Consider the following 16,558-nt stretch of genomic DNA (forward strand, 5'->3'; position numbering starts at 1 on the left):
ACCTATTAAAATTGATTAAAATGGATAATAAATTATACAATTATAAATGAAAATTTAATAGAATAATTTGTATTTTCGGACTTTTTGTTTGTCCGACACTAACATGTGTTCGGACTTTTTTTCCATAGACTTTTTGACTGATTACCAATTAAAAAGTATTCGTATATTATGATTTTCGTGTTAAACAATAATAAATACCTATAATAGTTAAATATAAATAAAGCTCTTTAGTTTTAGATTCTGAACGTTTTTTTTTTTGATTCCATAAAATATTTAGCATTTGATTATTGAATATAACTGTAATAATTATTTATATTAAACATTTAGATCAGTCAATTTTGCTGGTTAATTAAATGGATAATATTATTGTCATATGAATGTGGCTTAAATTTGTATATCAATAGGTTAGTGTAAACTTGGTTAAGTCACAAATCTGAAATAGAGGGATTGATAGTTGTCTAACAACTTATATTATATCATAATATGTATTTATATCCATGTGTTTTCTATAAAAATAATTAAATAAAAAATATTTTTATACCGTTTAATGAAGTGATAAAATATATTTGAGAGTAATGAACTTATATTAATTAAGTGAATTTATAACAATTACTCATAATACTAAAGTATGATACTAGTTTTTATTAAAAACATAAGAACGTGTGTAGAACAAAAAACAGTTTATGTTTTTTGTCTTACTAAGTCATGTTTGAAAAAAAATATTAACACATTTTTTATCATAATCAAATAACAATAAATTACAAAATTATATTATTGAATTTATTATTCATTAACTAAATCAATATTCTAATTACTTTTCTTGGTAGTAAAATAACATTAATTTGTTTAAAGAAAGATTTATTCATAAGAAATGTAAACAAAACATAATTAATTTTAAAGTTTATTTTTCTATGTTCCTTTTTACATATTTAACTTATTAGATACTATGAGTAGGAGATATTATTTAATACTATAGTAGCGGGATTAATTCGAGTTGGGGGACGTTTGAAGTATTCGACACTAGATGACAACGCGAAACATCCCATACTGCTACCACAACGGTATCATCTCACCGAGCTAATCATTCAGTATTATCATCAATTATTATTACATGGTGGGGCAAGAGTGGTACCATCGATGATAAGTCGACAATATTGGATAATTTCGGGCTAATAATATAACAAAAACAAATACCTAATTACAATATATACGTAAACAATATCAGTATTAAGTAATTTAATATTATATATATATATATATATATATATATATATATATAAAACTAATCCTATCCGGCTCGAAGGACCAAAATGTTGCGTCGTGTACCTAACCTATTTAGTAATATATTATATGTTGAATGAGGATTCTAACACTAATAATAAATCAACAAATTTGAATTTATAATAATATTATCTTATAATACCTAACCTAGCCATCTGATTTGTTAACGGTTCTGATAGAGCACGTACAATCGACTGAAACGGCAGTGATACCACAAAACGCCCTGAGACATCTCTGGTTGTTGACTTTTGGAACCACACCTCACATTGTTCGTCCTCTGTTGTCAGGGTATCCGGAATGTCGGGTTCTTCTATAGTCCAAAATTTTTGTAATAATCCTTCTATTTCCGGCGTCGATCTTACCGAAAGCGAAACCATAGGCGATGTTGGTGATTCATCCAATGCTCCAACCACAATCCATCCGAGATGAGTGCTCATGGCGGACGGCAGACCCGTACTGTGAATAATATCCGCCTTAGATTGTATCACATGTGGGTACAAGTCGCTTTCTATTTGCATATCGATCGACCCAGGTACATCAAACTCCGAATCGGCCAAAACTAAGCGCTGATATCGGTCACGTACCACCGTAGGTAATTTATCACTGGGTAACTGTGTTGTGATATGTGTGAGGATAACAACATTCGAAGCGCAGAACTGTGGACCTTCTGCATGAAGTGGCATAAAATGACATTTAGTGACACCTTTCACTTTCGTCACTGGCTGTTGAGAAAGTCCTGTTACTTCCATTCTGCTTTTGATACGTTTTAATCCGAGTCGCGTGACACATTCTAACGTGATCGCAGAAATCTGAGAACCGCTATCCAACAAGACTCGCACAGTTTGTAGCTCTCTTGAGCTGTTGCGCACGCGCACAATGGCTGTGCCTAAAATCACCGTAGTCTCCGTCCGCGCAGTACCCGAGAACTTAGCTGTATTGTCGGTAACAGACGTCTTGCTTTCCTCCGTTGAACCCTCGGCCTCACCCGCCGAAGTTGGCTTCGTATTTTCCAAATGCAATAACGTGCTATGTTTGCCTCCACAACTTCGGCACTTGAACGTGGATGTGCAAGATTTGGTTGGATGACCCGATTTTAAGCAAATTAAGCATATGCCGTTGTTGCTGACGAACTTCTGCCTAGCCGTGACCGATTTTTGTTTGAATGTGAAACAACGATAAAGCGGGTGGTCATGCTCACAAAACCCACACTTAATCGTATTATTTGACGTCGCAGCTAAAGAGTGCTTCACGGGCACGCTACCCTTGCCCTTTTTAGTTGCGCTTTTAACATTGTGTTCTACATTATCCGTCGCAGTCCCTATGTTTTCTAGTATTTTACATCGCTGAGACACAAAGTCTAATAGGTGGTCCAAAGTTAGTAATTGCGTATGTGAAATACTAGCTTCATATAATCTTCTGGTTTCGCAATCGAGCACCAAAGCGCCGATATAAAATAACAAAAACCCAGAGATATCGTCGACACCTAATGCCTTGATAGCGGCAACGTTTTCACGGAATGTGTTAACAAAGGCAGCGAGTGCCACGGTAGACTCCTTTTTAATTGAAGAAAATGCGAACAACCGGTAAACGTGCGCCGTCGCCAATAATCGGTTGTTTTCGTACGAATTCTGTAACGCGTTCCAAGCGATTTTATAATTGCATGCTGTTAACGGAATCGACTTGATGACCGCCAAGGCCGGACCCGATAATGAAGATTTTAAAAAATGAAAACGCTCAATATCCGAAATTAATTGATTGTTGTGTACCAACGAGCAGAATAAATCGCGAAAAGAGCACCATTGGACTACGTTCCCGTCAAATTTTGGTAGCTCAATTTTTAGTAATGCTATGGTGGTACCCGTACGAGTTTCACTATCTTGATGCGAAATACGATTGGTTGCAATCGACGTCGGTTGTATTTTTTCCGCATTCATCCGAATGCTGCCGACAAGTTCCTCGACTTCGTCCGTAGTTAGCAAATCTAAATTATTGAAATTGTCGCGTAGAGCCGCGTCTAACATGACGTTCAATACTTGTTGTTGCTGTTCTTCGAATTGACAAATATATTTATCGAGCGATACGTAGTGCGCGAAGAACAACGGTTGCTTCTCAACCTCCGTTAGCGCCTCCCACGCTAACGCGTCTAAATTGCGAATTTTACGTAACGTTATGTCACGAGAAGCACCCGAACGTAACAACAAGTCCGGCTCCAGAACCGTCGCGGAAACTGACTTGCGCTTTGGAGGCATAATAAAGGATAGGACAACAAAAAAACGAACTAAATAGTAATAATAATATAACCAAAAACAAATACCTAATTACAATATATACGTAAACAGTATCAGTATTTAGTAATTTAATATATATATATATATAAAACTAATCCTATCCGGCTCGAAGGACCAAAATGTTACGTCGTGTACCTAACTTATTTAGTAATATATTATATGTTGAATGAAGATTCTAACACTAATAATAAATCAACAAATTTGAATTTATAATAATATTAAGTGGACTGTATTATCATAGTACATCGCGCAACATAAAAATACATGGATAATATTTCATAAATGATAATAATGATAACATGTGAATAGGGGAGTAGGCGCCTACCTACTATATTATGACAAATGGCCAACCCCTCGTTACCGAGAATAATAATCTTAAATAATAATAAATCCGTAAAATTATAATAATACAAAAGAAAGGTGCCACGGAGGCTATAACATACAATGTTGATAAGATATCACAACAATATGATATCAATACAAAACATAGATAAGAAAAACCACGTATCTGTCACGATACCGCGTTACCGGTTACAATTGATAATCGTCGATCGCTCATCTATTCAATGTCCATATGACCATAAGATTGCCTCGCTCAGGTCCCGCAACCCACTTGCTGATGGCTGCCCGAATGCCCGACGCTCCTTGGTAGGTTAACTGATCGGATCGCACCCGCGCACGATCACCGACCCACATGTTGGTCTTCTCGTACACCCGCGTGCACTTTAAAGCACCAAAATAACTACGTATTTACAAAAACCCGGAGGGCTGTTCGTTGCTTAAGCGGCAACGCCGAGCGCAAATAAAATACATAAAAACATATACCATGGCAAAGGCGAACGACACATAATAACAGATCGGCGTGACTCGCGAAGCACGACGACAAATTCGACGGACACCGATCGCGGACTGTCCAATACTAAATAACAAAAACAATAGGACCACGGCGATAGGCCTTTATCGCCAGCGGCGAAAGCCGGTTTTGCGCGGTACGGCGGCGGGTAGTGGGGTTTTCTTCTAGAACATTCGGTACCTAATCCGTGGAAACCCATGACCAAAATAAAACATTGTCGCCGCCAGAATCGGTACCGAACAACATTTGAATGTTAAGTTCAACTATTGATACAACTTGTTTATCTTATGAATATAAAAATGAAAGTAAAAAAGTGTTCGGTTGAAGGGTGTGTAAGTACAAAACGAACACCAAACATTTCTTTTTTTGCTCCACCGAAAGCATTATATTCGAAATGGAAAGAAGCTATAAGCAATGCAAATTGTAATGAAACATTAGTGAAATTTGTATGTGCTGATCATTTTTTACCCGAAGATATAATTTATAATTATTCAGGTCCACTGGATATTGTTGCAGTTTGTATCTAATTTAATGTTTAATTTATTTATATAGGATAACAATTATATCTTAAATTTACTCTTTGTTTAAAACCAATGTACCTATAGGATGTTAGAATAAAATGCGGCTTGAAAAAAGAAACTATTCCAACTATTTTTAATTTAAAAAACAAAACTATAAGGGGAGGTAAGACATTATTGTTAGATCACAATTATGCTAAATTATATGACCAAAGATCATGTCGTAAGGAATTATTTGAAGAAAATATAAGTACAGCGTATTATAAAATATAGGTACCTGAAATTTTAAGTTATAGATTATCAAATTAAAAAAAAATAATCTAATAATTTGCATATACTTTTGTATTGATATATTAAATACTTGTGTACAAATTACTGTGTATATCACTGATTTTTAATTATTATGATCATAATTTGAAAGTAACTTTAAACTTAAAGTAATAATTCAACCACAAAATATGTTACTAAATGAATTAGACTTGGATGGAGAGCCGCCCAATAAATGCATAAAAATATCAAAAGTAATATCTTTATTACTAACTTGGTTTTAATAAGATGTTTAAGTCATAATTTTAATTAATTTTAAAAAATATCAATATTAACTATTAGGTGGACAATGATGAATTATTGTCATTCGAAGCTCTTTTAATCAATTTTCAAAGAGTTAATTAATCTGAAGGATAGACTACATATTCAAGTAATAGAGAAATAGTATTTTATAAATCACATTTTATTGATGATCAATTAAAAATTGAAAAGCAATTAGTATTTAAAAATACTTTGGAAATTTGTTTTTACGTGTACCAATTATTATCTATTGATATTGATCAACAGAGCACTGAACTTGAATTCCCAGTAAATAAAAGAGATATATCAAGGTTTATTGATATAATTGACTACAAAAAAATTTGTAGAAGTGGTCAAAACTTAATGAATTTTCCTGGTAGGTACCCAACGGATTTAATCTATCACACAGTTAAAATAATAAAATTTATCTCATTCTGTTTGATTATATACCATTAAGAGATTCCTGTACAAACTGCAGTATTGGAAAACAATACACTATGGCGTCATATAAAATGTTCAATTATAACGAATAATATGAAAAAAGATGTCAATCTTGTGATTCTTTGATTTGGTATTTCCACAAACGTATATCAAGATTATCTAAAACGGAGAGTCAGAAACCTTATATCGGAGGAACACTTACACCAAGAAGGCGTAGAGCTTTTAACGTAGAATAGAAAAATATTAAAAAAAAAAACCAATATTAGGTAACACCATTGATTATATAAACTATAGATTGCTCACTGAGCGAGTTTTCGGTGGCGTAGTATAAAATCTCGCTAGATGGCGATAAGATTTAACAATACTAATAAGTTCCTATTTTATTCTTGTCAACATCACTAAGGGAGTGCAAGGTGCGGGAATAACTGGTTTTTAACGTCATTAGCCATGCCAAACAATTATAATATTATATTATTGTTATTTGGAATACCTAGGTATCTAGTGTAAATAATTATTAAATATAACGATCGTCGACCACAATAAGGTTGAAAGCAAATATTAGTCAAAAATAACTATATTATTATTTAAATAATATCATATATTTAAACTCAAAATACATTTTTATTATTTTATATACACTTATTGAATAATAATATGATGATATAAAACTATATAATATACATTTTGAAAAATTATAAAATTAGTTATTGATTCTGCGAACACGCAATTTAGCTACATTTTGTACACATTTTCTTTCCCTGATTTTTGTGTTTTCCAACTTACACTCTTTGAATAATTTTGTTCTAAATAGCAATTCAATTATGTATGTATAGTAGTCAATGCATTTTGTTTTTTGAAAGTTTGGAAATTTTATAGTAATTATTGCATTTGCCTTTTCTTTTAGTTGAAATAAAATTTTTTTAGAACTTTTGATTATCGGAAACCATTTTTCAAAAACGTCCAAACAAATGTTAAAAATTTTTAAAAGCTGAATTGAAGGAGCCTTAAGTCCTTGAATAGGGCCAACATGATCATATGTTTTATACATTATCAAAAGTAGTGATTCGTCGTTTAAATTTGTTTTGCTTATAATTAAATTTAATTCACAATCACTACAATTAAATTGATCCAGAAATTTTTTTGCTAAATAACCGGCGAAATAAGTTACTGAACATGTTTCCAGAGATAATTGATTACTATTATTGCTCAATGGGCTGTTATTGCTCAAAATTGGCGAATAGCTTGAGTTGGAATCTGTTTCGTTACAATTATTTTCTTTTATTATTCTATTCTTATTATATTTCTATTCTTTATTATTCTCTACACCAATATCTTTAAGTACATCCATAGTCAGAAATTCGTCATCATCAGTTTCGCAGTTGCTACAGCTTGAATTGCATCTCATTAAACTAAATGAGCATATATTCCCGAAACAGTACCTAAATAATTTAGCTGTTGGATTTCTATTATACTTAAAAAAATATTTATATTAATAAAAAAATAGGAAATTAACAACATAAAAAATGAGATTTTATTTATTTTAAATGAAATAAAAATTAAATACTGATTGTGACTTAATTTTATTTTTACCGATTTCAAAATCTCCATTTAATAAATTATTTCTTAGGCTTTTGACCAAATGTGGCATATCATATATTAGAAATAATTTCGTATTACTTATAATAGTATATGGGTCTTTTTCTGTTCCTCCAAGTAGTTTAAACCACGAACTAAGATACTATGGACTGGAAACGACATGGTAATCAGTTGATAGGAGTGCGGCCAGTTTTTGTTACGGATATTTTATGGTGGGGGAAATTAACCGACTCTGCTGTACCCTGATGGTGAATACCATGAACTTTAGATATACTTCCCAGATAGCAAAATTACAACATAATAACATTATTATTTAATTACATTTGTAATGACTAATATTTTATTATCATTACATTTTAAGTATAGCGCCATTAAAATATTGTTTTAATAATATTTTAGTATTATTTTTTGGCCCTAGTTTAATTATTCTTATAACGTCCCATATATAATAATATTATAATAATACAAACATAATATTTTTTTAACAGCTAAAAAACATTATTTAAATATTATTAATACATTATTTTATAGCTAAAAAACTGGGTTTAAAATGATTTTGTAACTACTTTTCTAATTTTCATATCAGTTGTAGGCAGGGGCGGATGGCCCCCCCGGAATACCAGACAAATCCCGGTAGGCCCTCCTCTCTGTGAGCTTTTTTTGTATACATTATTATAATTACAGAATTTGATTTAGTCGCTATATACTCAATATTTATATAATTATACACAGCCACACAGAGCCGAACTAATATATATAATATATTGTGTAACTTACTAACCTATTATACCTAATAAATAATAATTTTATAGATAATGAAAATAGCACATTTTATCATACGTTTCCCAGTAACATTAATTTAGCCTATTCGCCCCTGGTTGTATGACAAACTATTACCATAGTGGAATTTAATCCTTCTTTTTAATCTTTTTAATGAACTTTCATCAATATTAATTTATGATATTCAATTAATATAATATAATATGTAATATATTCATATTATATTATATAGTACCTGTGCTTGTATTATAGTTACTGTTATAAGTTATATAATGATGAAGTGTACTAGCAGTTTATACCACATTAAAAACAATTTACTCTGTGACATTATTATTATGTAAATATTCGAGAAAATAAAAATAACAGTTACCTATAGAAAAATACAAAATAGTAAGTAGATATAGATGGACAAACAATAAGTTATATAATAAAAAAAACTATTTGAAATATGATAATACTTGTCTTTATTAAATATATATAGCAACTATATAAAAATTAAATGAACATAAAATTGTAAGTGAACACTACTACACTATTTTTTTTTTCTGAATGCTGCACCGGCTAAGTAGATTTTCATTGGTCCCTCAATTTCAGAATTTGTTGCATTTTCAAAAGCTTTAATTTTTCTTACAGCTTCTAACATGGAAAACAATAGATAATCATATTTTATTAATAAAATAACAAATAGTGATAATTAAAAGGATCATTGACAAACAATTAATGGTTCTATGCAAAATATGAATTATTCAAAAATAGTGCTTTTTCAAATAAAGAAATATATTATAAGAACTTATAATATAGATTATCAAAATCATATAAAAATTTTAAATATACTTCAAAAACATAATAATATTTACAAAATTAATAGGTATAACATATAAAAAAAAATTGAAAAAACTATCCAAATATAATTACATCATATTCAATTTATTTAAGTATTTTAATTAAATATATAGTTGTTTAAAAATATCTTCATTTAGAAAATCATTTAACAGAAATTTCAACATTATTACGAAAGGGGAAAAAAACTATTGAGTATATATATATTGTTGGAATTTAATTCATTAATAAAGTTATTATTACTTAAAATATGTTTCAAACTATTATAGGAATGTATTTTTATAGAAAGTAAAATAACACCACAACCAGGAGTTAATGATTACTACATTAATAATTGTAAGTTTATCATCATACAATTGGTGAACCTATAACTACTAACTATATTTAATAAACAAACTTGTAAATATTAACACAATAATATTTTCACATGATCTAAACACAATTTCTTACCAATAATTATAGAGCATGAGCCTAAAGAAGAAAAAATCTTTTTCTTTTTCTGTCCAACAAAGCTGTACATTTGCAAAATATCATCCTCAAAAATTTTTCTTAACATTTGTCTTATAGTTCCTGTTAATGTCTTCTTTGCTAAACGTTTGAGACCATTAACCTATGTGACACACAATACATAATAACGAATATAAATATACATATTAATCTATTAACTATATAAAAATATATTATTTATTTTATAATAAATACTCTAAAAATTACTTACAACGTTCTTTCTAAAATTTCTGTTTTGCAACTTAGTCTCAAATTCATCTAATTGATCTTCATTTTCAATTGGTAGAAATGAATCATATTCAAATAATTCTTCAGAATTATTTTCATTATCTTTTGCTTGAAGCACAATGTCAGTTAAAATTTTGTCCATCTGAAGTTGATTTTGAGCAATTGCCTCTACATCATATTTGATTTTTAACACAACTCTTAAAATTTTATTCATTACATCTGAAACAAACATGAAAATATATGCTCTTTTAGTATAAGATTTATTACAGAGAAGTTAATATACTTGAAGTATAGACCATTATTGATATTACCATTTGATTCAGAAGTTTGCGCCAAGCAGTTACTTTTTAATTTGAGTTTTTTTGTTCATTACTAGGCCCCTTTTTAAAAGATGACTGTAAATTGATATCTGTAAACAAATTTAAAGAACTTCAACTTCATTTTAAATAACACAAAACTATAAGTCAACATTATATTTTAATATATAAGAAATATTGTATGAATAGCTAAGTTTTATTACCAGCTAAGTCTAATAATTCATAATTCGGGTAATCACTTGTATTATCTTGTACAGCTTCCGTAACTTTAAAAGGAGATGACGACGTGTGGATAATTTCAGTACTCGGGGCTCTTTTAGGCTCTACTATATAAATATAATTTATATATATTAGTATAAGAATAATTTGTGTGCCTATAAATATTACATTTAAAATTTCAGTTTTATTTTAAAAATTATTTCAATTACCAATTTTTGGACTAGATGATGTTTCAGATTCACTCCGAGATAAGTTAAATAAATCATGTTTTTTAGGTGTAATTGAGGAACCTGACAAACAAATAATTATCAATAAAGATGTATATTTTAAATTTTATAGAAGTGAAGTAAATCAATTAAATAAATTATAATTTCATACTTATATACCTTTGATAGAAGTAACCGACACAGGTGAATTATTTACATCAGACTCATGATTATATCTACTTGATGTATTAATATTATGCTCTCGAGGTAATGCTATAATTAATGTAAGGATAAATACAATTAAATTAAATAATTTCACAGAGTAAAAATGAAATATATCTTTTTACAAGTAAATTAGTGTTATATTTGAATTTTCTAAAATACCTGCAATAGGACTGAATGCTTTTCTATCAAAAAGCTTTCTTTTTGCTTTTAAAGGTAAACTGTAACTTTCATTTTGATAGTTTGATTCATATTTCTTTTTATGACCTTGCTTGCTTTCAACATCTATAACAAACGATGTGTATGAAATTAACATATTTAATTCATAAGATTTAATATTACAATATACCTAATTGACTAAAAGATGAACGATCAATACTATAAGAGTTTTTCTTTTCTTTAAATGTCGGACGATCTAAGCTATGACTATTTGTTATAGTTTCTTGAGTATGATTAGTTGTAGCATTAGATTTGGGTGAAATACCTGTACAAATATGTATAAGATCTATTAATTATAAAATGTACATGGATTGTGTGAATAAATGATAAGTATTTCAATACAATCATATTTTTATTTTAGGTTCTGAGTGTAACAAAAGAATGTATTGATTTTATTCACATGTTCTGTTGTAAAGCATAACCTAATAATATACTGTAGTTACAGTAGTTAAGTAGTTACTTCAACTAACAAATTAAATAAATAAAATGAGTAGTAAAGTTTTAATATACTTTTTTTATAGGAATACGTTGGAGGATCTGATACTTTTGATTTGTTTGTACGATATTTTGAAATCTCGTCATCACAAGTAGATAAGTCTGAAGTATGCTCGACTTTTTTTAGTTTCGCTCTAGCTTCTGTTAGAGTAGCTAAAAAATAATAATTAAAATTAGGAATTATGATAGGTATATATTTAGAAATAAAATATTTAGAATAATGGCTTGTTTTATCATAGGTAGGTACTAATAATAATTAAACTAATTTACTTCAAAGTATGAAAAATTATAAATTATAATAGGTTTAGTGAAAAATTATAACAGCCAATATTCACCAATATTTTTCTTTAAAGTTCTTGATGCAAAATAGTTGAAATCAAATTTGTTGGATAATACTCTTCGTTCAACATTTTTTTTGACATCTTTTTTGGGCCAAGCACAAACATTATTTTTAACCCAGTGTACTGGAACAACTTCGATAGTATTTTCATTTTCAAATACTACTATTGACCACATATTTATACAAACTCTGAAAAAATGTAGTTATTAAAAGTGGTTCTAAATGTTATCAGTAATAATAGAAATTACCATATTTTGTTTTTTATAGATGTTATTTTTACAATAAGCTACTAAATTTATACATTTTAAATTTAACACCTACTTTATATTTATTTATTTATAAATAAAAGTAAACATTTAATATTAATAGGAAAAAATATAGATACCTATTATATTTTAAACCGCCAACCAAAAATCATACAATTCACATATTTTCTTATCTTCATATTTATATTTACATTTTATAGTTACTATTAATAGGTACACCTAATTTATTTATACATATAAAATTTAAATTTAAAAAAATTAATAAGTTTATCATCATAACTAAGAATAATTACATATTATATACATATTTTAAAGAAAAAATTTTAAATTTACTTTAAATAAATTCTTAAGTTCTAAATGTTATGCAAAAGGGGTACAACAATCTGTTTATTTTTGTAAGATAAAACCATAACTTTTTTTTTAACATCTTTAACATTCCAGCACATTAAATTTTTAGACAAATGTTTAACAGAAAAAATTCCTAAATGTGATGATTTAATAGGCTGAACATAAAAATCTGTTTTTTCCTTAAACTTTCTGCCGATTAAAACTATATTTCTAGTGCTTGTTGAATGTGCAATATTAATTAATTTAACAATTTCATTATTAATTGTACAAAAATATGAATCTGCATCTACATTGGTTTTTAATTTGTAATTTCCCAAAATTAATGTACTAAACTGTGGATTTGTCACTAAATTATTTATCAGAGGTCCTTTGTTATGTGGTCTTAATAATAATCCTTCATTATTGTTTATAATATTACATTTTTTTTTTAAATTACTGGTTGATTTTTCTCCCTCATTATATCGTATTATAACCTGCTCCAATGGTTTATGAGGCTTTCTAATCATACTCTTTAGTACTTTCATATAATTTTCGAACGAAAACGTACTACAATTATCAAGAGGTCCGAATCTATCATAATCATCCACCAAATGAAGTAAGCCATGAATATTTGGTGCCATGTACATTTGGCCATATATTTGTTCAAAAGACTTGACAAAATATTCTAACAAATCATGAGCATATTGCTTTAAAGAAACATGATGAGGGCTTAGAAGTATTGTCATCGCTATGCTAAGAGCCTTAAAATTTTTGTAACAATCATCAGTTATAATATCTTTTAAAATAACAAAACCATAATATATTAAAATTGCTCTAAATTCTGTTGCTTTAAATCGAGCTACTTCTTCAAATTTTCTTGGTTTCTTGAAAAATCACAAGGAAAGTCTGACTTTAAGTTAATAGCTAAATCTGATAACTCTTTAATTTTCCATGAAGGCAAGCGTACATTTAATGGACCATTCATCCATAACAAAAGCAGTTTTTTGGTCACTCCAAGACATAACATATGCATGTAATCTAGAGAAAAGTCGTTGATAATATCAAACATAGGTAATTCAATAAGTATAGAGATATCAGTATTGGGTAAATGATGATCATTTGTTAATTTGTCTGTATAACCATTATGTGTCCTATTTGGTGGTCGTTTGTGTAGTTCACAATAAGGAAAAACTGTTCTATTTTCTTTACGCTCTCCTTCAATTTCACATCGTGGACATGAATTATATCCAGTATGAGATTTAATTTTTAAAACAAAAGATCTGGCTGGCATATCACAACAAATTACATCAATTTTCACCTTGTATAGCTTATCTTCCAATTTAATACCATTCAATACTAAATATTTTGCTTCATCTACAAAATCTTTTAAGTAGTCATTGCTATCTGAAGGTTTTTGGTTTCCACAGTAAAGTCCCACAGGAAAAACAAGATCAGATTTTGGTCTCATGTAAGCCAAAATTGGCCAAAACTGTAGAGAAGTGCTTTTATGAATGGGAAGCCCATCAATACCAATAACAAGTTTTAATTCTTGCTCCAAAATACAATTATTGTAATATGGTAAATGACGAACAATTCCATTTTTGAGACCAAAGTGGTAGTATTTACCAGGATTGACGACCCGCATATTTTCTATTGAAATGGGTTTGGTTTGTAATAATGTCTTGGCTCTTTTAGGCAATGTGATAAAACATTTATGTTTTCGAAGAATACATAAAAGATTATCTAAGGAAGTATGAGAAATTTTGTAAAGTATTGCCCATTGAGCTAATTCATTATTTATCGTAAATGATGTACTAGAAAAGTTATTAGAATCATCAGTGTCAGATGTGTCTGTAGAAGGAAAATCAGTTTTGTGGTTAAAGAAATCAAAATTTTGTGATTCATTTAATAATTCTTCTGGAAGTCTATTATCTGCTGTAGTAAATGAAAGATTATCCAGACAATTTTGTGAATTTGAATTAGTAATTGGTATTTCATTAGGTATATTAGATTCCAAAAGTAATTTTTCAGGAATAGTATCATGGTTATAGGTGTTTGAAAGAGAATTGAAATAGTCTAACTCTTCTTTAATTTTCCTTTTCTTTGTCCGACTACTAAGAGGGACCGATTTCTTCATGATATTATAATAGATTCAAACAAATCTTTCAACTACAAATCATACATTAGAAATAAATAAATAGAAGGTAAGATATTCAATTGGTTGTTACCAACGACACTAGTTTTATAAGCTAAATATACAAACAGAATAAATTTAAATTATCAAAATAATAAAATAACTATTGACCACAAATCACAAGAATATTTATAATAATAAAACATAGTATGCAAATACCAATACCTTATTACAAACCAATTCAAACAATTAAGCTAATTGGAACTAATTATATAAATATATAATTACCATACTGAGATTACATTTATAAAATAATTTTTAATAAATACATACCTAGTAGGTACAAATAATAATTGTTCTGCTTGTATTGGTTGGAAATTTATTAAAATATTAGGGATACCTAATTAATTATAGTTAGATAGTATTACAAGGGCACTTATAAGATTAATAGATATGTTATGATCATTAACATGATATGGCTACCATAACAACTATAAATATGATCTATAACTTAACATAATAAAATATTAAATAGTTTCAAAATATTTATCTGGGTTTTGTATTCATGTATTGTTTATTGTATAATAAAAATATCTAGGTAGGTAGGTAACTTGGTATTAGGTATCCTACCTTTTAATTGTATTTTCATGTAATTGGTATAAGGTAATACATTTGCCATGCAGCATACCTACTAAGATATAATATTTGATTTGAGAAAAATTAAGTTGGACTCAATATAATAATGGATAATGATTTAAAAACTGCGGTCTGAGTACAAAATTATTCAACATAAGATGACAGACCCATGGGAGATACCTAATAATAATGTAAATTAACATGGATTTATGTTTATCTAATAAAATTGCATAACAATGAACCCACTACATTTAATCAATTCAGTTGCCACTTGAAATAATATATTTTATTATTTAAAATTCGCATTTTGATAGGTAGTCAATAGTCAAAGTGTGATATTATGATAAAAAACTATATAGTTTAAGCTAAAAATATTTACATTTGAAGATACATTTTGAGCATTACCTGCAGTCAATGTACAGTTTTGTATAGTAAGAATCTTTAAGTTTAAACTATGATTAAACGAAACAAATATAGGCAATATAAAATAGTTTAAAACTTAAATTGACTGACTAATGACTATACTATAAGCTTATTACTACAATAATTTTAATCTAAATAAATAATAGGTAATAGTACTCACCAGATCACCGCTATTTTCAACAAATTAAAACGTGTAGTGGCTTAAAACTCCGCTTAAAACAGTGTACAGACGCAACAGACTAACAGAGTTGACAAAGTTCACAGTTCACTTTTCACTAATAAAGTAATAAGTAATATTCACTAATCTGCAGTGTAATACTAATAGTTAATACTAGTAATACTGTAAATCGTAATCGCTACGCATGTTCGGCGGTTGTGGTTCGGTTTTCGGGGGGATATTATCAATATCGATTTCCGCTGTACTTCAGGGGATTTCCACTAATTTTAGACGGTAATAATATTCGAACATCATCGATATTCGATAAGGTCCGCAGTGGTGCAGTCCCGCGCGGCCCGCGCACGCCGCACAGCGCACGAGACACACACAGCAGTGTCTTGAGTAATCTATAATATATTATACTCATATATTATAATAAATAATAATTGTATGGCTCGGTTCGGCGCATACGAACACAAAGCTACCAAAAAACGCACGTACGTTTGCGGACTGTAAAACTGAGACACTGATGAATTGTGATATTACTATCGAATACCGAATACATAAATCGTAACACTATAATAATGTATTATAATGTTATTACATTATAAATAATAATACTTAACTTACCTACCTATCATAAATTAGTTTGGGATTTATAAGTTTATACTGATAACACAACAATACATGGAAATCAT

The 16,558-nt window shown here is 28.8% G+C and overlaps 1 protein-coding gene across 1 annotated transcript; it reads right to left on the reverse strand.

Moving 5' to 3' along the window:
* Window positions 1-1,409: 1,409 nt before the first annotated feature.
* LOC126554802 (uncharacterized) lies at window positions 1,410-3,530 on the reverse strand. The gene has a single exon (XM_050209828.1). It carries the CDS (start codon window positions 3,528-3,530, stop codon window positions 1,410-1,412), a length of 2,121 nt encoding a protein of 706 aa, XP_050065785.1.
* Window positions 3,531-16,558: the final 13,028 nt, after the last annotated feature.

The sequence above is a fragment of the Aphis gossypii genome, unplaced genomic scaffold, assembly GCF_020184175.1.
Source record: "Aphis gossypii isolate Hap1 unplaced genomic scaffold, ASM2018417v2 Contig00604, whole genome shotgun sequence".
Classification (NCBI taxonomy): domain Eukaryota; kingdom Metazoa; phylum Arthropoda; class Insecta; order Hemiptera; family Aphididae; genus Aphis; species Aphis gossypii.